Source organism: Sceloporus occidentalis, unplaced genomic scaffold (genome assembly GCF_023333645.1).
Source record: "Sceloporus occidentalis isolate IW3139 unplaced genomic scaffold, rSceOcc1.0.p SCAF_5, whole genome shotgun sequence".
Classification (NCBI taxonomy): Eukaryota; Metazoa; Chordata; class Lepidosauria; order Squamata; family Phrynosomatidae; genus Sceloporus; species Sceloporus occidentalis.
Genome location: NW_028316985.1, coordinates 186335532 through 186352458, shown reverse-complemented (window position 1 = coordinate 186352458; position 16927 = coordinate 186335532). Strand labels below are relative to the sequence as shown.

The window sequence follows — 16927 nt, the reverse complement described above, 5'->3', positions numbered from 1 at the left end:
ACAATAAAATTTAGCGCCTTTTCCTGGGACTTGGAGTTTGAGGAGAGAAGAGAGAAGGCAATTAAGGACCTTGGGAAGCTACACATCCCAGAATCCCATAAATGGACCTTGCCGCACTTATAGCGGTATCAAACCGCGTTATTTCTGCAGTGCGGATGCTGCCCAGCCTGAAGTTGCGTCTTCTCGAGATTCAGCCAATCCTTGCCAGGCTCAGGCTTGCCTTTTGAAAACGCTCCAGCCAATCAGCGTTCGCCTAAACGTTCGAAACTCCGCCCCCATATAACTCCGCCCCCACATGACTCCGCCCCTCTGCCCAATCCCAGAGCGAGAAGCGCTGCCCCTCTCTATCTCCGCTCTTTTAATTCTAGGCCTAGACACGCCCACTATTCTGTCGGCGACCAATCACGGAGGAGAGCCCGGGAACTTGTTTGCATCCTTGGAACGCTTGAAATGTGCCACGCCTCCGATGGGGGGAGTAAAGCAAAAGGAAGAGCCACGCATGCGCAGTCTCTGGCTGTACTACATTACCCACCACGCCTCGCGTCAAGCCCTGCCCTCTTTCGCTTGGCTGCTCGCGCAAGGGGCGCTGGGAAATGTAGTCCTGGCGGTCCCAGCGCTTCTCTTGCTCTTGCTGAGCTCAGCTGGTTTGGGAATAAGGTGAGAAGAGAGTTTTGTTTTGGGGGATGTTTATCCTATTTGTTTTATTTATATCAAATTTGCATGGGAATGATGGGGGTTGGAGTCCTTGGGGAGGATGGGGGTTGGAGTCCAGCATCACTGCAGGAAATATCTTGACTGTATTAGCAATTGGGTGTCCTAAGCCCCCAGATTTGCTCCTTCAGGCACAGCTTTTTCCCACCATCTGTAAACTCGACTCTTGTTTTTAAATTCAATTCGCTAGCTCTTTTTTTTTGTTTTGCTAAAACTTTTTGCCATTTCAGATTAATGCTTTACATTATTGTTATTATAACTTGGATATCTGTCCTGGCTGTGTGCATTTAGTCTGCATTTTGGGTGTGTGTCTGTATATATATGGCCTTTTTTGCCTTTTAGTGTTGCATGTTGGTATTGCAGTTTAAAAGTCTATCAGTAAATAAGACTTATTATTCTTATGTATTTTCTCTTTTATTCAGAAGCCTCTGCCTCCATGGTTCATGCGTTTGCAATCCACACTTTGTGCTGCCGGTCCGGGGATGAGGCTGGTCCTTGCCGGGTGCTTTACTCCAAGGTCTTCAGTCCAGAAAGGTCAGAAGATGCAAGAGGTCCAGATCCGGAGAAGGAACGGCTGCTCCAGAAGGAGAAGATCTTGGCCGTAGCAAGGTAACTACGCTGACCCTGTTCCTGTGAGGCTGCTCTCATAGAAGCATAGACTCCTGGAACTGGAAGAGACCCCAAGAACAGCCCTGATCCAGTCCAACCCTCATCTTCGGCCATGCAGGAACTCCCAGTCAAAGCAGCCCCATTGACAGATGGCCATCCAGCCTCTGCTTAAAGACCTCCAAGGAAGGAGACTCCATCCTAATCCAAAGTATGTGTGTTAAGTGGGGGACACGATAGCCCTGCATAGTATTTGAAGCAGCTGGGTATGTTTAGCCTGTAGAAGAGACATTTGACATGCTAGCCCTGTTTAAGTATTTGAAGGGGTGTCATGTTGAGGATGGAGCAAGCTTCTTTTCTGCTGCTCCAGAGACTAGAACATGGAGCAATGGATGCAAGTTATAGGAAAAGAGATTCCAGTTCAACATTAGGAAGAACTCCCTGATGGCAAGAGCTGTTTGACAGTGGAAGGCACTCCCTCTGAGAGTGATGGAGTCTATCCTTCCTACAGTCTGTCCTTCTTCTTTCCATGTCATTTCTGCCTGTGGCACCAAATTTTCCATTAAAGAAGTCATACCCAGGATGGTTAACTGAATCATATAATCCTAGAGTTGGAAGACACCCCAAGGGCCATCCAGTCCAACCCCTCTGCCATGCAGGAACTCACAATCAAAGGGCCCCGACAGATGGCCATCTAGCATTTCTTTATAGACCTCCAAAGAACGAGACTCCATCATAATCCAAAGTATGTGTGTTCCACTGTCGGACCGCTCTTGCTGTTACAAAGTCCCTCCTGATGTTGAGATGGAATCTCTGTTCCTGTAGCTTGTATCCACTGTTCCATGTCTTATTCTCTGCAGCATCAGAAAACAAGCTTGCTCCCTCCTCAATATGACATCCTTCAAGTATTTAAACAGGGCTATCATATCACCTCTTAACCTTCTCTTCTCCAAGCTAAACATACCAAGCTCTGTAAGTCTCTCCTCAGAGGGCTTTAAAATTTCCAAACCCTTTACCATTTTGGTTGCCCTCCTCTGCACAGAATTGGACACATGATTATTCCAGGTAAGGCCTGACCAAAGCAAAATAGAGTGGTACTATTGCTTCCCTTAGACGCTCTACTTCTTTTGACGCAGCCTTAGAATCACATTGGTTTTTCTAGATGCTGCATCACATTGTTGACCCATGTTCAATGTCAAATATTTAAACGTGACTATAATGTCCCCTCCTAACCATCTTTTTATCAGTCTAAACATTCCCAGTTCCCTAGGCTGCTCCTGCATACCTGTTTTCAGGATCCATTTATCAGTGCTGCACTCACCAGGGTTGCAAGGAATGGTAGAAGGACCCCAGTCCAGGGATCACTAAGCTCCTGGGTCAGAAAGATTCATTTTCACATCTCACTTCCTTGTCTTTTCCTAGGCAAGTGGATTCGACCTGCAAGCTGTACCAACAAGCCTCTGGAAAGTCCCATTCAGAACATCTCATCCAGCTTCCCGATGAGTCCGTTTCTCTCCAGGATGCCCCATCGGGGGTTTTCCGTCTTCCTCTGGGAGACCCCTTCTCTGAGGACAAGACGGTGCTGTGGCTGGGGGTCCAGTCCCTGGGCTTTGCTCTGGTCTGTGACCCCCATGAGAACCTGATGCTGGCTGAAAGCACTCTCCGTCTCCTGGTCCGCTCCTTCCTGGACCACCTCAAGCTACTGAGCTCCGGAAGCGACATCTTGCTGAAGGCTGACCGGACGGAGGTCATCCTTGGGAAGTTCCTGCCCCACGGACAGCTGCTGTTCCTCAATGACCAGTTTGTGGTGGGGCTGGAGAGGGAGATCGGAGCCTCTCTTGGGAAATGAAAAGGCAGCCAAAGCATCTTGGGATCACTGGACAATGGCTACTAGCCAAAGGGCTGAATCCAACCCCTGAATACTGGCCCGGAACCTTGGATCACTGCATTAAAGGTTTGCACTATAACCCAGAGCAGATTCACTTGCATTTGTAGCATTTGTATCATTTTTTTTGGGCTTTCAGGTTAGGAGCATACAATCATGGCTTCCAGATCTTTCACCGTTTTGGTCAGCCTCCTCTGGATACACTCCAGCATGTCAACATCTTTTCGATTTGAGGTGCCCAGGACAAAAACATGATGCAAGCTTTCAAAGCTCTATGGGCTTCTTCATCAGGCAAAGGTGTTTAAAATCATATACGTATGCTATATACGAACCAGTGTGGTAAAATGGTTTGAGTGTTGGACTATGACTCTATAGAGAACAGGGTTTGAACCCCTGCTCAGCCATGGAAACCCACTAGGTGACCTTGGGCAAGTAACACTCTCAGACATAGAGGATGGCAATGGCAAACATCCTCTGAACATATCTTGCCAAGAAAATCCCGTGAGCTGGAAACGACTTGAAGGCACACAAGAACAACAACAACAACAACAACAAATAATTTTCAACACCTTTTCCTGATGAAGAAGCCCGTAAAGCTTTGAAAGCTTGCATCATGTATTTTGTGCATTTTGGTTGGTCTAATAAAGTTATCACTGTTTTGTGGATTTTGGATGTTGCTGTGCTTTGCTATGGGAACCAGTGTAGCATAGTGGTTTTAATGTTGGACTATGACTCTGGAGGCCAGGGTTTGATTCCCAGCTGAGCCATGAAACCCAGTCTCAGGGGAAGGCAACGGCAGACTTCCTCTGTACAAATCTTGCCAAGAAAACGCCGTGATAGGTTTGCCTTAGGGTCGCCATAAGTCGGAAATGATTTGAAGGCACATGGCAGCAGGAGGTGCTTTGCTATATTGCCAATATGGTTACCTTGGAAGATTTAATACAGTTTGACATCCCCTAACATGCTTCTCTGGAGGTATTCGAGCTGCCCTTTGTTGGAGGCAGCATGCTGGGTGTAATGCGCCTTTGGTCCAGTAAAGCAGTGGCTGCCTTTCTTCTGCTCAGGGGGAGACCTTCTTACAGATCCCTTTGTAACTATATGTGCAGCTGATGTCATTCCACTGTCCTGCGATGTGAACACAGTCCTCCTGGTGCCCTGGGGCTCCATACCAGTTGTCAGGCTGTCCTTGTGCCCAAAAACTGCAAAGACAGGTAAAGGGGGTTGCATTATGGGGGACAGAGTCATAGAATCCTAGAGCTGGAAGAGATCCCAAGGCCATTCAGTCCAACCCCATCCTGTCATGAGTCTTAGGGAGCTGGGTATGTTTAGCCTGGAGAAGAGATGGTTAAGAGGTGATATGATAGCCCTGTATAAGTATTTGAAGGGATGTCACATTGAGGAGGGAGCAAGCTTGTTTTTTGCTACTCTAGAGAACAGGATCTGGAGCAATAGATGGAAGCTACAGGAGAAGAGATTACAGCTCAACATTAGGAAGAACTTCCTGGCAGTAAGGGCTGTTTGACAGTGGAAGACACTCCTATGGAAAGTAGTGGAATCTCCTTCTTTGGAGGTCTTTAAGCAGAGGCTGGATGGCCATCTGTTGGGTGTGCTTTGATCGTGAGTTCCTGCATGGCAGAATGGGGTTGGACTGGATGGTGCTTGGGGAAGACAAAATCAAAGGACTCCTGACAGATGGCCATCCAGCCTCTGCTTAAAGACCTCCAAAGAAGGAGACTCCGTCGCTCTCCAAGGGAGTGTCTTGCACTGTCAAACAGCTCTTACTGTCAGGTGGAATCTCTTTTCCTGGAGCTTGCATCCATTGCTCTGTGCCCTCATCTCTAGGGCAGCAGAAGACAAGCTTGCTCCACCCTCAATATGATACCCCTTCAAATACTTAAACAGGGCTAGCATGTCAGACGTCTCTTCTCCAGGCTAAACATACCCAGCTGCTTGAGTCTCTCCTCATAGGGCTTTATGGTTTCCAGACCCTTCACCAGTTTTAGTTGCTCCAGCTTCTCAACATCCTTTCTGAATTGTGGTGCCAGAACTGGACACAGGATTATTCCAGCTGAGGCCTGACCAAAGCAGAATAGAGTGGCCCTATTACATCCCTTGATCTAGACACTATACTTTATTGATGCAGTCTAAAAAAAGGTTTCTATTGACACAGGTAAAACCAACACACTTTCTGCATTAGTCCATGGGATGTGCATGAAAGCATGGCCTGTGGGTTCTATAGGGCTCCCAGGATTCCAAGATGCCCCACGACGCTCATCAGTTTATTCCTTATATAGGTCCCTCTCACATTTCCAGGGAGCAGTAGATGTAAACACAGATTCCACCGAAACATTAGGCAGAATTTCCTGACAGTATGAGCTGTTTGATGCAGAAGATGCTTCTGTCTTGGAGTGCAGTGGAGTTTCCTTCTTTCGCGGCTGTTTTTAAACAGAAGCTGGATGACCATCTGTCAGGGACGCTTTGATTGAGAGTTCCTGCATGGCAGAATGGGGTTGGACTGGATGGCCCTTGGGGTCCTCTCTAACGCTAAGATTCTATGATTCTATGCATCCCCTTTGAAACTTTAGCTCAGCTGGACGTTCTTTAGACATCCATCCTGGTTTCTCAAGACACCTCATTGTTCCCTCTTCATTGGGACAGTTTGAAATTGCTCCTTCGCTATCTCACTTTTAAGACACTCCCATCCCTCGCGGACTCTTTTTCTCGTTGACCTACCTGACTCGCTGGTTGTACTTGGAGCCGTCCACCCAGGTCCAGTTGCCTTCTTCCTGCTGGTCAGTGAGCCCGATCCAGAAGGTCTGCCCACTGGCCTCTCTCTGAAGATACTGCTGCAAAAAAGAAAGACAAAAAAAAGGGAGGGGGGGAATAATTTATTTATGAGCTTCTACGGTCCAGAGGGATTTAGAAGCGACGGGTCCCACCTCAAATTTGGGCTAGCACCATGAAGTTATTTCCTTATCTCTATCTCTACAGCTAAGACGGGAGATGGCTAATGATTTTAAGAAAGGGATCTTTGCCGTTACATGTATTATAACGCCAGTTAACACTCCAGCCTCACAAGGATGCTTTTAGCCGCTTTCTCACATTTTCTTTCATCTAGAACATGGCTCCGTAACCCGAAAAACCCACAAAAAACTATGGACACTCTACATCTTGACAGAGCAGACTCTGGCTCTTGCTGGGAACTATTTGAGTCTGCTGCAGAATAACTATTCATCAGATACATCCACTTGGCCCTTGTAGTTAATTGTTGTTGTTGTCATTGTTCTACAGACTTTATGTGTTTTACTGTAAAAACTCAACAAACATTTAATTAGGGGGAAAAAACCCTCCAAAGAAGGAGATTCCACCACTCTCCTGGGGAGTGTCTTCCACTGTCAAACAGTTCTTACTATCAAGAAGTTCTTCCTTGGGTTGAGGTGGAATCTCTTTTCCTGTAGCTTGTATCCATTGTTCCTGGTCTTAGTCTCTGGAGCAGCAGAAAACAAGCTTGCTCCATTGTCAACATGACATCCCTTCAAATATTTAAACAGGGCTATCATATCACCTCTTAACCTTCTCATCCCTAGGCTAACCATACCCAGCTCCCTGAGTTGCTCCTCATAGGGCTTGACGGTTTCCTGACCTTTCACCATTTTAATCACCTTCCTTTGGACACATTGCAGGTTGTCCACATCCTTCTGGAGGTCCATCTGGTCCGTCCCCTTGACGGGGCAGGAAATCCGTTCTCAAGGCATCCATGACTGGTGGACACTCAGCCTCTTTGCCAAAAAGATGTTGGTAGAGGCATACTCACCATCTCTTGCCTGGAAGTGATGGAGGACAGGTGTGCCCCATACGATCTACAGACCTTCTCAGCATCCTGCCAGGATTTGGCTGCTTGAGTAAAGTAGTAGAAATTCCCATCATAAAACTTCCAGCCAGTGGAGACCAAGCCCAGAAGGTTCCCTTTTAGGAGCAAAGAATAAAATGAGAATTCTTGAAATTATCAATATTAATGGCTCAAGTTCCTAGATGTTAATGAAAATAGACTGGATAAGGGTATATTATATGAATACACAGTGGGCCCTTGGTATCTGCTGGAGTTTGGTTCCAGGACCTCCAGTGGATGTCAAAATCTGTGGAGACTCAAGTCCCATTAAATACAATGGTATAGTAAAAAAAAAAAAAAAAAAAAAAAGGGGGGGGGTCCCTTATAGATAATGGCGAAATCAAGGTTTGCTCTTTGGAATTTATATATTTTAAAAAATATTTTCAAGCCCTGAATGCTTGAATCCATGGATGAATAGAACAGTGGTATATGGAGGGCTGACTGTACTTTTAAAAAGTCCCATCAAATACAACTGCAACTTTGACCAGAACGGAAGATCCCAGAGAGACCATAAAGTCCTTAGAATCATAGAATCCTAGAGTTGGAAGAGACCCCAAGGATCATGCAGTCCAACCCCATTCTGCCATGCAGGAATTCTCCATCAAAGCATCCCCTGTGGCAGATGGCCAAGACCTCCAAGGAGGGAGACTCCGCCACTCTCGATCCTCAATGTGACAAGCCTTCAAATACTTAAACAGGGCTATCATATCCCACTTAACCTTCTCTTCTCCGGGCTAAACATCCCCAGCTCCCTAACTCTCTCCTCATAGGGCTTCATGGTTTCTTTCACCATTATAGTTGCTCTCCTTTGGACATGCTCCAGTTTCTCAATGTCCTTTTTGAATTGTGGTGCCCAGAACTGGACACAATATTCCAGGTGGGGCCTGACCAGAGCAGAATAGATTGGCACTATTACTTCCCTTGATCTAGACGCTATTCTTCTATTGATGCAACCTAGAATCGCATTGGCCTTGTTAGCTGATGCATCACACTGTTGTTGACTCATGTTCAACTCAGTCCCTGTTTGATACTCAGAACAAATTCCCAGGTTCAGGCTCTTTTAATTTTAAGTATGGGTCCTTTGTGCTGAAATTAATTGCTGCCAAACAGAACCAAAGGGGATCTTGAAAGCCAAATCCACCAAATTACGGTGGACGTTGTCCTACTCACGGTAACGGCCTTGGGCAGCTGTTCTTGACACGCTGGCCTTCTCCAGGCGGGCTTGGATCTCAGAGAAAGCCGCCGAGATGTTTTCTAAGAAGTGAACATCTGAAAGCAGAGAATCTAGCTTGATATCGGAACAAAGCACATCCTTAGGGATGAAAGATGTGAAAGGGAAGCTATACTTCTTTGAGACCTCTGACTGATTGAGAATTTCACTAACATGAGCAGAGCGTTAGAAAGTTCCTTTTTGGATTACAGCTCCCATAATCCTCCACCAAGCATGGCTAGTGGCCATTCTGGCTAGAAGAGTCTGGGAGTTGAGATCCAAACTCCCACCTTTATATATATGGGGTTCGCCACTGCCTACCTCTGGGGCTGAGAGTGCGCAATTTCTCCCAGGTCATCTGGTGCAATTCCATGGCTGAGTGGAGATTTGAACCCTGGTCTCCTGGAATCCTACTCCAACACTCAAACCATTACCGCATCCTGATTTTTAAGATCTCCTCAGAGGAAGGCTTCTGCCACAATGCAGAATTAGTGCAAATCGACACCACATTAATTGTCATGGCACCAGAGTTCTCTTCCAGAGAAGGTTAAATAGCTCACAAAACTACAAATCTCAGAATCAAAAAATCATAGAAGAGTTGGAAGAGACCACAAAGGCCACCCAGTCCAACTCCATTCTGCCATGCAGGAACTCTCAATCAAAGCATCCCGGACAGATGGCTGTCCAGCCTCTGTTTAAAAACAGCCTCCAAAGGAGACTCCACCATTCTCCTAGGCAGAATATTCCACTGTCAAGCAGCCCTTACTGTCAGAAAGATCCTCCTAATGTTTAGATGGAATCTCTTTTCCTGTAGCTTGCATCCATTGCTCCAGGTCCTATTCTCTGGAGCAGCAGAAAACAAGCTTGCTTCCTCCTCAATGTGACACCCCTTCAAATACTTAAACAGGGCTATTATATCACCTCTTAACCATCTCTTTTCCAGGCTAAACATACCCAGAATAGCATGTAGCCATGGCAGTTAAAGAAGTGTCATATTGCATTAATTCTGCAGTGTAGATGCAGTCCTGTTGGACCGTGACTCTGGAGACCAGGGTCTGATTCTGTGAAACCCACTGGGAGACCTTGGGCAAGTCACATCCTCTCAGCCTCAGGGAAAGGCAATGGCAAACAAATCTTGCCAAGAAAATTCTGTGAGTCAGTTGGAAACAACTTGAATCACACGACAACAACAAGAAGATGCAGCCCCAGTATAGTTACATAGGGTGCATATGCACTGTGGAAACAATGCAGCTTGACCCTACGTTCACTGTCATGGATCTGTCCTACAGAATCCTGGGATTTGTGGTTTTGTGAGGCCCCAGTACTTTTGGGCAGAGAGGGCTAAAGACCTTACATAACTACATATGACAGGATTCCACAGCATTGAGCAATGGCAGTTAAAGTGTGGTCAAACTGCATTCTGCACTGTAGATGCAGCCAAAGTTTGGCATTGCACTTCTCATGAAGAAGTGCTATGTACACGATGAACATTTCCCCCCTGTAAATCTAAAGTGCTATATAAATAAAGTATAATAATAATAATTCTGGAGGAAAGCAAGGGGTGGAATGAGATTTTCCTCCTCCCAATCTCACATGCTTCCTGGACATTTTCCCCATGTCCCTTTTTGGCCAGACGCAGGCCAAACCAAGGGCCACATTTCTGCATTTGCAACTTACTGTCTAAGGCCTCCTTCGATCGGACGTTGCTGAGCCGGAGGGAAGCTCTGATTTTCTCCACCACTTCTTCAAGTTCTTCCAGCTTCCTCTCTTTTTGGAAATCTATGGATCACACGACCACAGGATTATAACCGCAGAAGAAAAGTATGGCTGAAAGAGATGGAGGTTTCCCTCCTCCCCCCCAAAAAAAGTGGCATTCCAAGAAGAAAATACAGAGGACTCTGTCTGGAGCCTGTCATTCAAAAAAGGTGGAGGTCTGGACTTAGGGTCCCCATCAACTGTGTCAGTGTCTTCTTAAATGTTGGGGAAATTGTTTGGCTCAGAGGAGGCCTGTGAGAGGTTGGGTCACTATTTCCACTTATGTATCCCAGTACTAACTGCGGTAGGACTCCAGGCTTTAATGAACCAAGGAGAACTTTATTTGGAAATCTGCAAGAGTGCAGCCAAACGCAATAGCAATGCAAGCAGAAACACCATACAGAGGTAGCAGAAATGGAGGTACGGAAATCAGAGAGTGGAAACTTAGGCTACACATAAGGATTGAAAAGATATTTAAAACAAACTATGAACTGAGGCCAGAAATCTATTTATGCAATATGCTAAACAAGATCCCACAGTAGTGAGACTTTTGGTAGCACAAAAATGGAAAATTAATGAACTTCCCACAATTGATGACTGGCTGCTAAAATGTACAGAAATGATGGAAATGGATATTCTGAATCAGAAAGACATCAACATAATTGAGAAAGAACGGCTTCCGGTAAATGAGTTTTGCAAGAACAGATGGAACTAAACTATAGGCAGTGTAATAGGATGACAGGGAAACAAGATGAACTTGGAGAGGGATGAAAAATCCCTCGCATCACATGAGTATTAAACTTTGTGACTACTGAGATATATGGGACTATATCACAAAAGAATAAAAGACCAATAGATTTTAATAGACATGGTCGAGAAGAAAGGATGACCTTGCAAGAGACTTTGAGGAAGCAGAGTTTTAGGGGCAGTGTTTTATGTTACTATGTAAATTCTAATGTATATTATTGGATAGATATGTTTATGTTTGAAGAAAAACAAAGTATTAAAAAAATAGCGGAAACTTAGGGGTCTAGAGGGGGTGACATTTACCTGTCCTGAAGAGGGATCCACGGAAAGCAAGGCCTTGTCTGAGAGAGACCCAGTGAGTGGAAGAGGCTCTCTTTGCACTCACAGGAGTTGATATTTACATCTGATATCCTAGCCTAGTGTCAAGAAAATCAGCATGCATTTTATAGGCTAGAGCAAAGCCTTTGAGTGCACAGATCATGGAAAGCTATGGGACACCCCTAAAAGACATAGGAATAGATAGTCCTGATGAGAAATCTGTACTTAGGACAAGAGGCTACTGTAAGAATAAAACACGGAGAAGAAACAGAATGGTTCTCAATTGGCAAAGGGATCGAGTAAAGATGCACCCTTTCACTCTCTCTGTCCAGCTTGCATGCAGAAAATGTCATATGAAGAGCAATGCAGAAAAAGGACGAGTGAAACAGCAAAAGCTGACATATCTAAAAATTATGAGGATCAGTGGAAAGAAGTAACAAAATTATGGGAAAGAACAACATAAAATTTACCGTTAAACAGAAAAATAAGCAGATATATTAATTTGGAAGGAGTGGGAGCTGACTTAAACTAAAAGATAAGTATAAAAATTGTGATTATTAAGGAAACGAAAGTTGAAAAGGATATTTTTTTCGGAAACATTTAAGGACAGGTATAAAATTTGTTATTTTTCATTAAGATAGTAAAGCAAGACATACGTTAGTAAGACAATTAGCCACTTAGTTTGAATGTTGTCAGGTAGTTGTGATGCAAAATAAGATCGTAAGCAGTAGGGAAGACTGGAAAGAAAGGAAGAGCTGTAGAATGTAAGAGATGTGATGTGTAAATATGCTTGCACAGTTATGTTTTGAGCGTTTATACAAGTGTGTTTGTTCCCTAACATATGTAATATATGCAGACAACATCATATTACAGTGGATCCTCCACATACACTGGGGTTAGGGGCACAAGACCCCTGTGAAAGTGGAAAAACTGCATATAAAAATGCACTATTTCTTTTAACCTGCTCAAAATGGAGAACATTTTGCAATTCCTCCTGGTTAAGAGGTAGAAATGTAGGACAGGTCCTGGAAAAGGAGGACATCTGACCACCTCCCTCCAGTAGGCCCACTGAATGTTCAGTCAACACAGAGGTCAACCCCATTGACTCAATGGCTTTGCTGTCATTGTGGTTCACAATAAGATTTTAGGCCTAAATCTCACAACATCTGGCCACACCTGTTTTAACAAGGATCAGAAGCTGCTTCTCCACGTGTGGACGGGCACCGCAAGCAGAAAGGCAAAATGCCAGGGTTTATGCTGGATAAGCGCCATAATAAATAACTAAATAAATAAATAAATAAATAAATTCAAATGCCAGGGTTTGGCTCTTCCAACGTCCTTTTCAAAGGAGGTGAAGGAGAAGTTAGGAGGCTCTTCATGCTCAGGAGCACTTTAAGAGGTTCTGGAGATTCATATTGACCCAGAGTCATGGAAATAAAGGGAAGAAATTTGAACCCGGCAGCTGTCACTTACACAAAATGGCCATTGCGATGAGGGAGATGGCCAGCAGGAATGCCAGGAGAGCCAGGGAGGTCAGGATGGAGAGGGTCCTCTTGTGAGAAAGTCGCTTCAAGGATGTCTCTGGAAAGAGACAGCACAGGACAAATTTTCTTTCTTTCTCTTTTCTCCTCCCTGGATGCTGCTGACAGAATTTGCTGTCGTTCTGTGCCTTCAAGTTGTTTCTGACTTATGGAAACCCTAAGACTATTGCAAGGTTTTCTGGGGCTGAGAGTGCATGATTCACCCAATGGGTTTCCATGGCTAAGCTGGGAATCGAACCCTGGTCTCCAGAGTCATAGTCCAACACTCAAGCCACTCCATCATGCTGGTGCTTTGTTTGTCAACTAGGAAAACAAAACATCTGAATTTTGCTTCAGGTCCATACTGGAACAGGTAACCCTTCCAGTTTTCCTCTGCAACTAATTCCCTTTGCACTTTCACACTACCATAAGCTCGGCTGTGTGGATAATAACCCATGCAAACAGACCCGGGATACATTTGGATAAAACTCCAAATATATTTGCATCTTTGACTCCATCTTTATTTGAGCTGCTGGCACGTGTGAGCAACCGAACCCGCGGAGATCTGCAGGGATGTGGTTCCCTAGTGTGAATAACAAACCCAGGACGCGTGAGATTATTCATATAGTTGGGCTAAAAAAACAACAACAATGTCTGAATGACTCCATGGAGTCCAAGAAAGAGGGATGCTCAGGTCAGGAGACCAAGAGTGCATGGTATTTTTGCAAGCATCTGCTCTCAGTTTGGAGAGAAGAACTTTCAGGCCTTTGGAAATATCTCTTTTGTTTTGGTTTTAAATCAGAAGAGAAAAGGGAAGTTGAAAGAGGACCAAGCCCTCTCTTCTCTTGCAGAAGGCTGCTTGCATCAGGCTCCAGAGCATTGCAATCCACCTTCTTTGCTTTTATTTCCATTCCCACCAGACTCAGGTCTGGCTAGTCATCTAACATCCACCTCTCAGACACAGCGCAAGATGTAGAGTGGACTCCTTCTGGATGTTATAGTCCACACAGGCTGGATCCACTCTGCAAAAATAATCCCGTTTAACATGCTTTAATTGTCATGTCTCAATGCTGTGGAATCCTAGGATTTATATTTTGTTGTGGCTCCAGAGCTCTCTGTCAGGGAAGGCTAAATAGCTCACAAAACCACAAATGCCAGGATTCAATAGCATTGAGCCATGGCAGTTAAAGCAATGCCAAGCCACACTACATTTGCCCTGATTGCATTTATTCCTTGTAAAACAACCCAATTGTGGTTCACATTCATGAATTAATTGATTCAAAATGGACCTGCTCCAGCTGGCAAAAGGGCAAATTTGGCCACATCTGGTTCACACTTGTGTGGAATCGATTTATCCAAAAAGGCGCAGAAAAAAATCAGCGTTAAAAAGACGTGGGTTAAATGGGTCTAGTGCATGGTCCCCCTCTCCGAATCGCTTCATGGTTCGGTTCAAGTGGGAACCAGGGTCATTTAAACTAGTTCAAACCGATTTGCAATATGGTTTAAAAGGTAGTGGGAATGATGAGTAGGTGGTCTGCCATCCAAGTACTCACCAGGCTGCTTTAAATTAAAATATATTTAGTAAAGTTAAAACCTATAAGAAATCAACATTAAAATGCAAACTATTGACATACTAAACATTTGATAAAAAACATAGAATTAAACATATTTTAACATTAAATCCATGTATGTCATTTGCATGCTGCCTTTCTCCTAAGGGGTATGTGTGCACCATTGTTCCCTAAACAAACCTTGCTAAGGAAACCCCATGGTAACGCCGTAAATTGGAAACAAATTGAAGGCATGTTCAATGATATATGAGAAATACGTTTTATGAGTACAGTGGAACCTCGCCTCATGTGGGGGATCCGTTCTGGACCCCCCCCCCCCCGCGTAAGGTGAATTCTGCCTATGCTCGAGCCCCATTATAATGGATGGGGCTTGTGCACACAATGGTGCAGCATGTGCATGCGGCGGTCATGTGCGCCATAGAGACTATTACAGAGCAGCTTCCGTGTAAACTGGAAGCCACATATGGCGCGCTGTAGTAGAATCATAGAATCAAAGAGTTGAAAGACACTCCAAGGGCCATCCAGTCCAACCCCATTCTGCCATGCAGGAAATCTAAATCAAAGCGTAGCTGACAGATGGCCATCCAGCCTCTGTTTAAAGACCTTCAAGGAAGGAGACTCCACTACTCTCCGAGGGAGTGCCTTCCACTGTCAAACAGCCCTTACTATCAAGACGTTCCTCCTAATGTTGAGGTAGAATTTCTTTTCCTGTAGTTTGAATCCATTGCTCTGTGTGCTATTCTCTGGAGCAGCAGAAAACGAGCTTTCTCCCTCCTCAATAGGACACCCCTTTAAATACTTAAACAGGACTATCATATCACTTCTTAACCTTCTCTTCTCCAGGCTAAACATCCCCAGCTCCCTAAGTCATTCCTCACAAGGCATGTTTTCTAGGCCCTTCACCATTTTAGTCACCTTCCTTTGGACACACTCCAATTTGTCAACATCCTTTTTGAATTTTGGTGCCCAGAACTGGACAGAAGATTATTCCAGGTGAGCCTTATCAAAGCAGAATAGAGTGGCACTATTACTTCCCTTGATCTAGACACTATAACTTCTATTGATGCAGCCTAAAATTGCGTTGGCCTTTTTAACTGCCGCATCGCACTAGTAGCATTAGTACATTTTTTTTAAACTAAGGATTCTGTAAGGTGTGGGATGAGGGGGACACCATGAGTTACCAGAATGGGTGATGCCAACCTTAGTGGCACCACTGCACCCAGAACCCCATTGGAGGCAGCCATGGTGCTATCCAGCCCTGGTGAAACGGAGCCTGACAGTGAGCAACACCCTTACCATCTGCTTCAAATGCCACTGTGTTTTGATAGTTGTTCTGCCGTGCCATCCTTCTGCCAAGACCTTTGCAGAATGCTCAGACTTTGTTGGTCCTTTTACTGGCTGGGCTCTTTCTCAAAGAAGAAGCCATGCCTTTGTTGCACCCTTCCAAGGCCTTCCCCGTAGTGGTCTTGTGAAACTACAGACTGTGAGAAATGTGTGGCTTTTGTGGTTTTAAAAAAACAAATCCTTCCTGATTCAGGCGCACGTGCTGTTTTTTTAGTCCTCACTGACCGGGTCTGAGTCAGGAGCCCCCACCCATCTCTTCTGGGCTCACTCCCAGTTATTAGGAGGCTTTCTTATGGGTTTATCCTATGCATGTTGAAATGGCAGACCTCAAAGTCACTTCAGCTCACTTTCCTTCAAGTAGGGTTGACAGATTAAGACTATTTGAGACCCAGAGATTTCAGGACCAAAACGTTTACTCCTAGGGCCCATTCCCACTTGCACTTTTAAGCGAGTTCCAATTCAGCTTCGCTCCGTGTTGGTAATCGATTCCAAAAGGTCCCTTGTTCCCACTATGAAACCGAATCTTTTCCTTACCCCAGTGTAATTGCTTTTTTTTGGCACGATTGTCGTCCCCACTAGTAGTGCCACCTCAAAACCCCCCGTCAAATAAGCAGCAGCCTGAGCAAGCCCAGCTTGGGAATTTTGAGGGGTGGATTTGGGGGAGGGGGTTTCAAGATTTCTTCAGAGGAGGTCTGCCCTCTCTTCCTCTGAGGCTGAGAGATTGCGAGGCTGAGAGAGTGTGACGAAGAAGGGGCAAAGTGGTGGAGGAGGAGGAAGAGGAGGAAGATGAAGGCAAGCCATGGCACATTCAATGCTTTTTAAAAACAAATTTAATTGATTGAAGAATTGATTAATTGTTTTAGCAACTACTCGCCTTCGCAGGATTCTTCCTCTCTCTATTTTTTTAAAAAACATGCACCCATAGGTCACACCAACAAATAAAAAGGCAGCACGTGTGTGTGTGTGTGTGTGTGTGTGTGTGTGTGTGTGTGTGTGTGTGAAATCTCCCAAAACCTGAGAAGGGATAGTAGACACCCCTCTGCCATGGGTCCCTCCCCTCCAGATTGATGCGATTCTGATCTGTCTTTCCCACTTGTTCAACACTCTCCGGAATCGATTCTTTTCAAAAGAACCATTTAGAAACTAGTGTCAGGAAAAATAATTTCTGGGTTTTTTGGGGTGTGTGTGTGCTTGCCTCACTTTATCATGACAGGAACCGGTTTCAAATGGGAATGACAGCCATTTAAATCGATCAGCAATTAGATTTATTTCATAGTGGGAGCACAGCACTAGAGCTGCAACTGAGGTTGCCAGGTCTGAGAGCCTTGTCTCCAGTTTTCATGGTTCATCTCCAGCCAGGAGAGTACAAAA

At 45.0% G+C, this 16927-nt stretch overlaps 2 protein-coding genes across 6 annotated transcripts; one reads left to right on the top strand and one right to left on the bottom strand.

Moving 5' to 3' along the window:
• The first annotated feature begins 568 nt into the window (after window positions 1-568).
• On the top strand, window positions 569-6964 carry AP5S1 (adaptor related protein complex 5 subunit sigma 1). Of its 3 annotated transcripts, XR_016281373.1 has the most exons (4): window positions 569-657; window positions 1134-1320; window positions 2740-3271; window positions 6886-6964. XR_016281373.1 is itself a non-coding variant. In XM_089526429.1 (3 exons), the coding sequence occupies exons 2-3, from the start codon at window positions 1148-1150 to the stop codon at window positions 3164-3166; spliced, it is 600 nt and encodes a 199-aa protein (XP_089382555.1). In that variant the 5' UTR covers window positions 569-657; window positions 1134-1147; the 3' UTR covers window positions 3167-3288. The 3 variants fall into 3 exon arrangements, 2 of the variants coding, with proteins under 2 accessions (XP_089382555.1, XP_089382556.1); XM_089526429.1 differs by lacking the exon at window positions 6886-6964 and having other exon boundaries at window positions 2740-3288; XM_089526430.1 differs by lacking the exons at window positions 569-657; window positions 6886-6964 and adding an exon at window positions 980-1014 and having other exon boundaries at window positions 2740-3288.
• LOC149313306 (C-type lectin domain family 4 member F-like) lies at window positions 4125-15599 on the bottom strand. Of its 3 annotated transcripts, XM_089526425.1 has the most exons (7): window positions 15509-15599; window positions 12595-12702; window positions 9979-10080; window positions 8262-8360; window positions 7017-7168; window positions 5936-6048; window positions 4125-4401 (listed from the first exon to the last, which is right to left on the bottom strand). In XM_089526425.1, the coding sequence occupies exons 1-7, from the start codon at window positions 15555-15557 to the stop codon at window positions 4263-4265; spliced, it is 762 nt and encodes a 253-aa protein (XP_089382551.1). In that variant the 5' UTR covers window positions 15558-15599; the 3' UTR covers window positions 4125-4262. The 3 variants fall into 3 exon arrangements, with proteins under 3 accessions (XP_089382551.1, XP_089382552.1, XP_089382554.1); XM_089526426.1 differs by lacking the exon at window positions 12595-12702; XM_089526428.1 differs by lacking the exon at window positions 12595-12702 and having other exon boundaries at window positions 5936-6045.
• Window positions 15600-16927: the final 1328 nt, after the last annotated feature.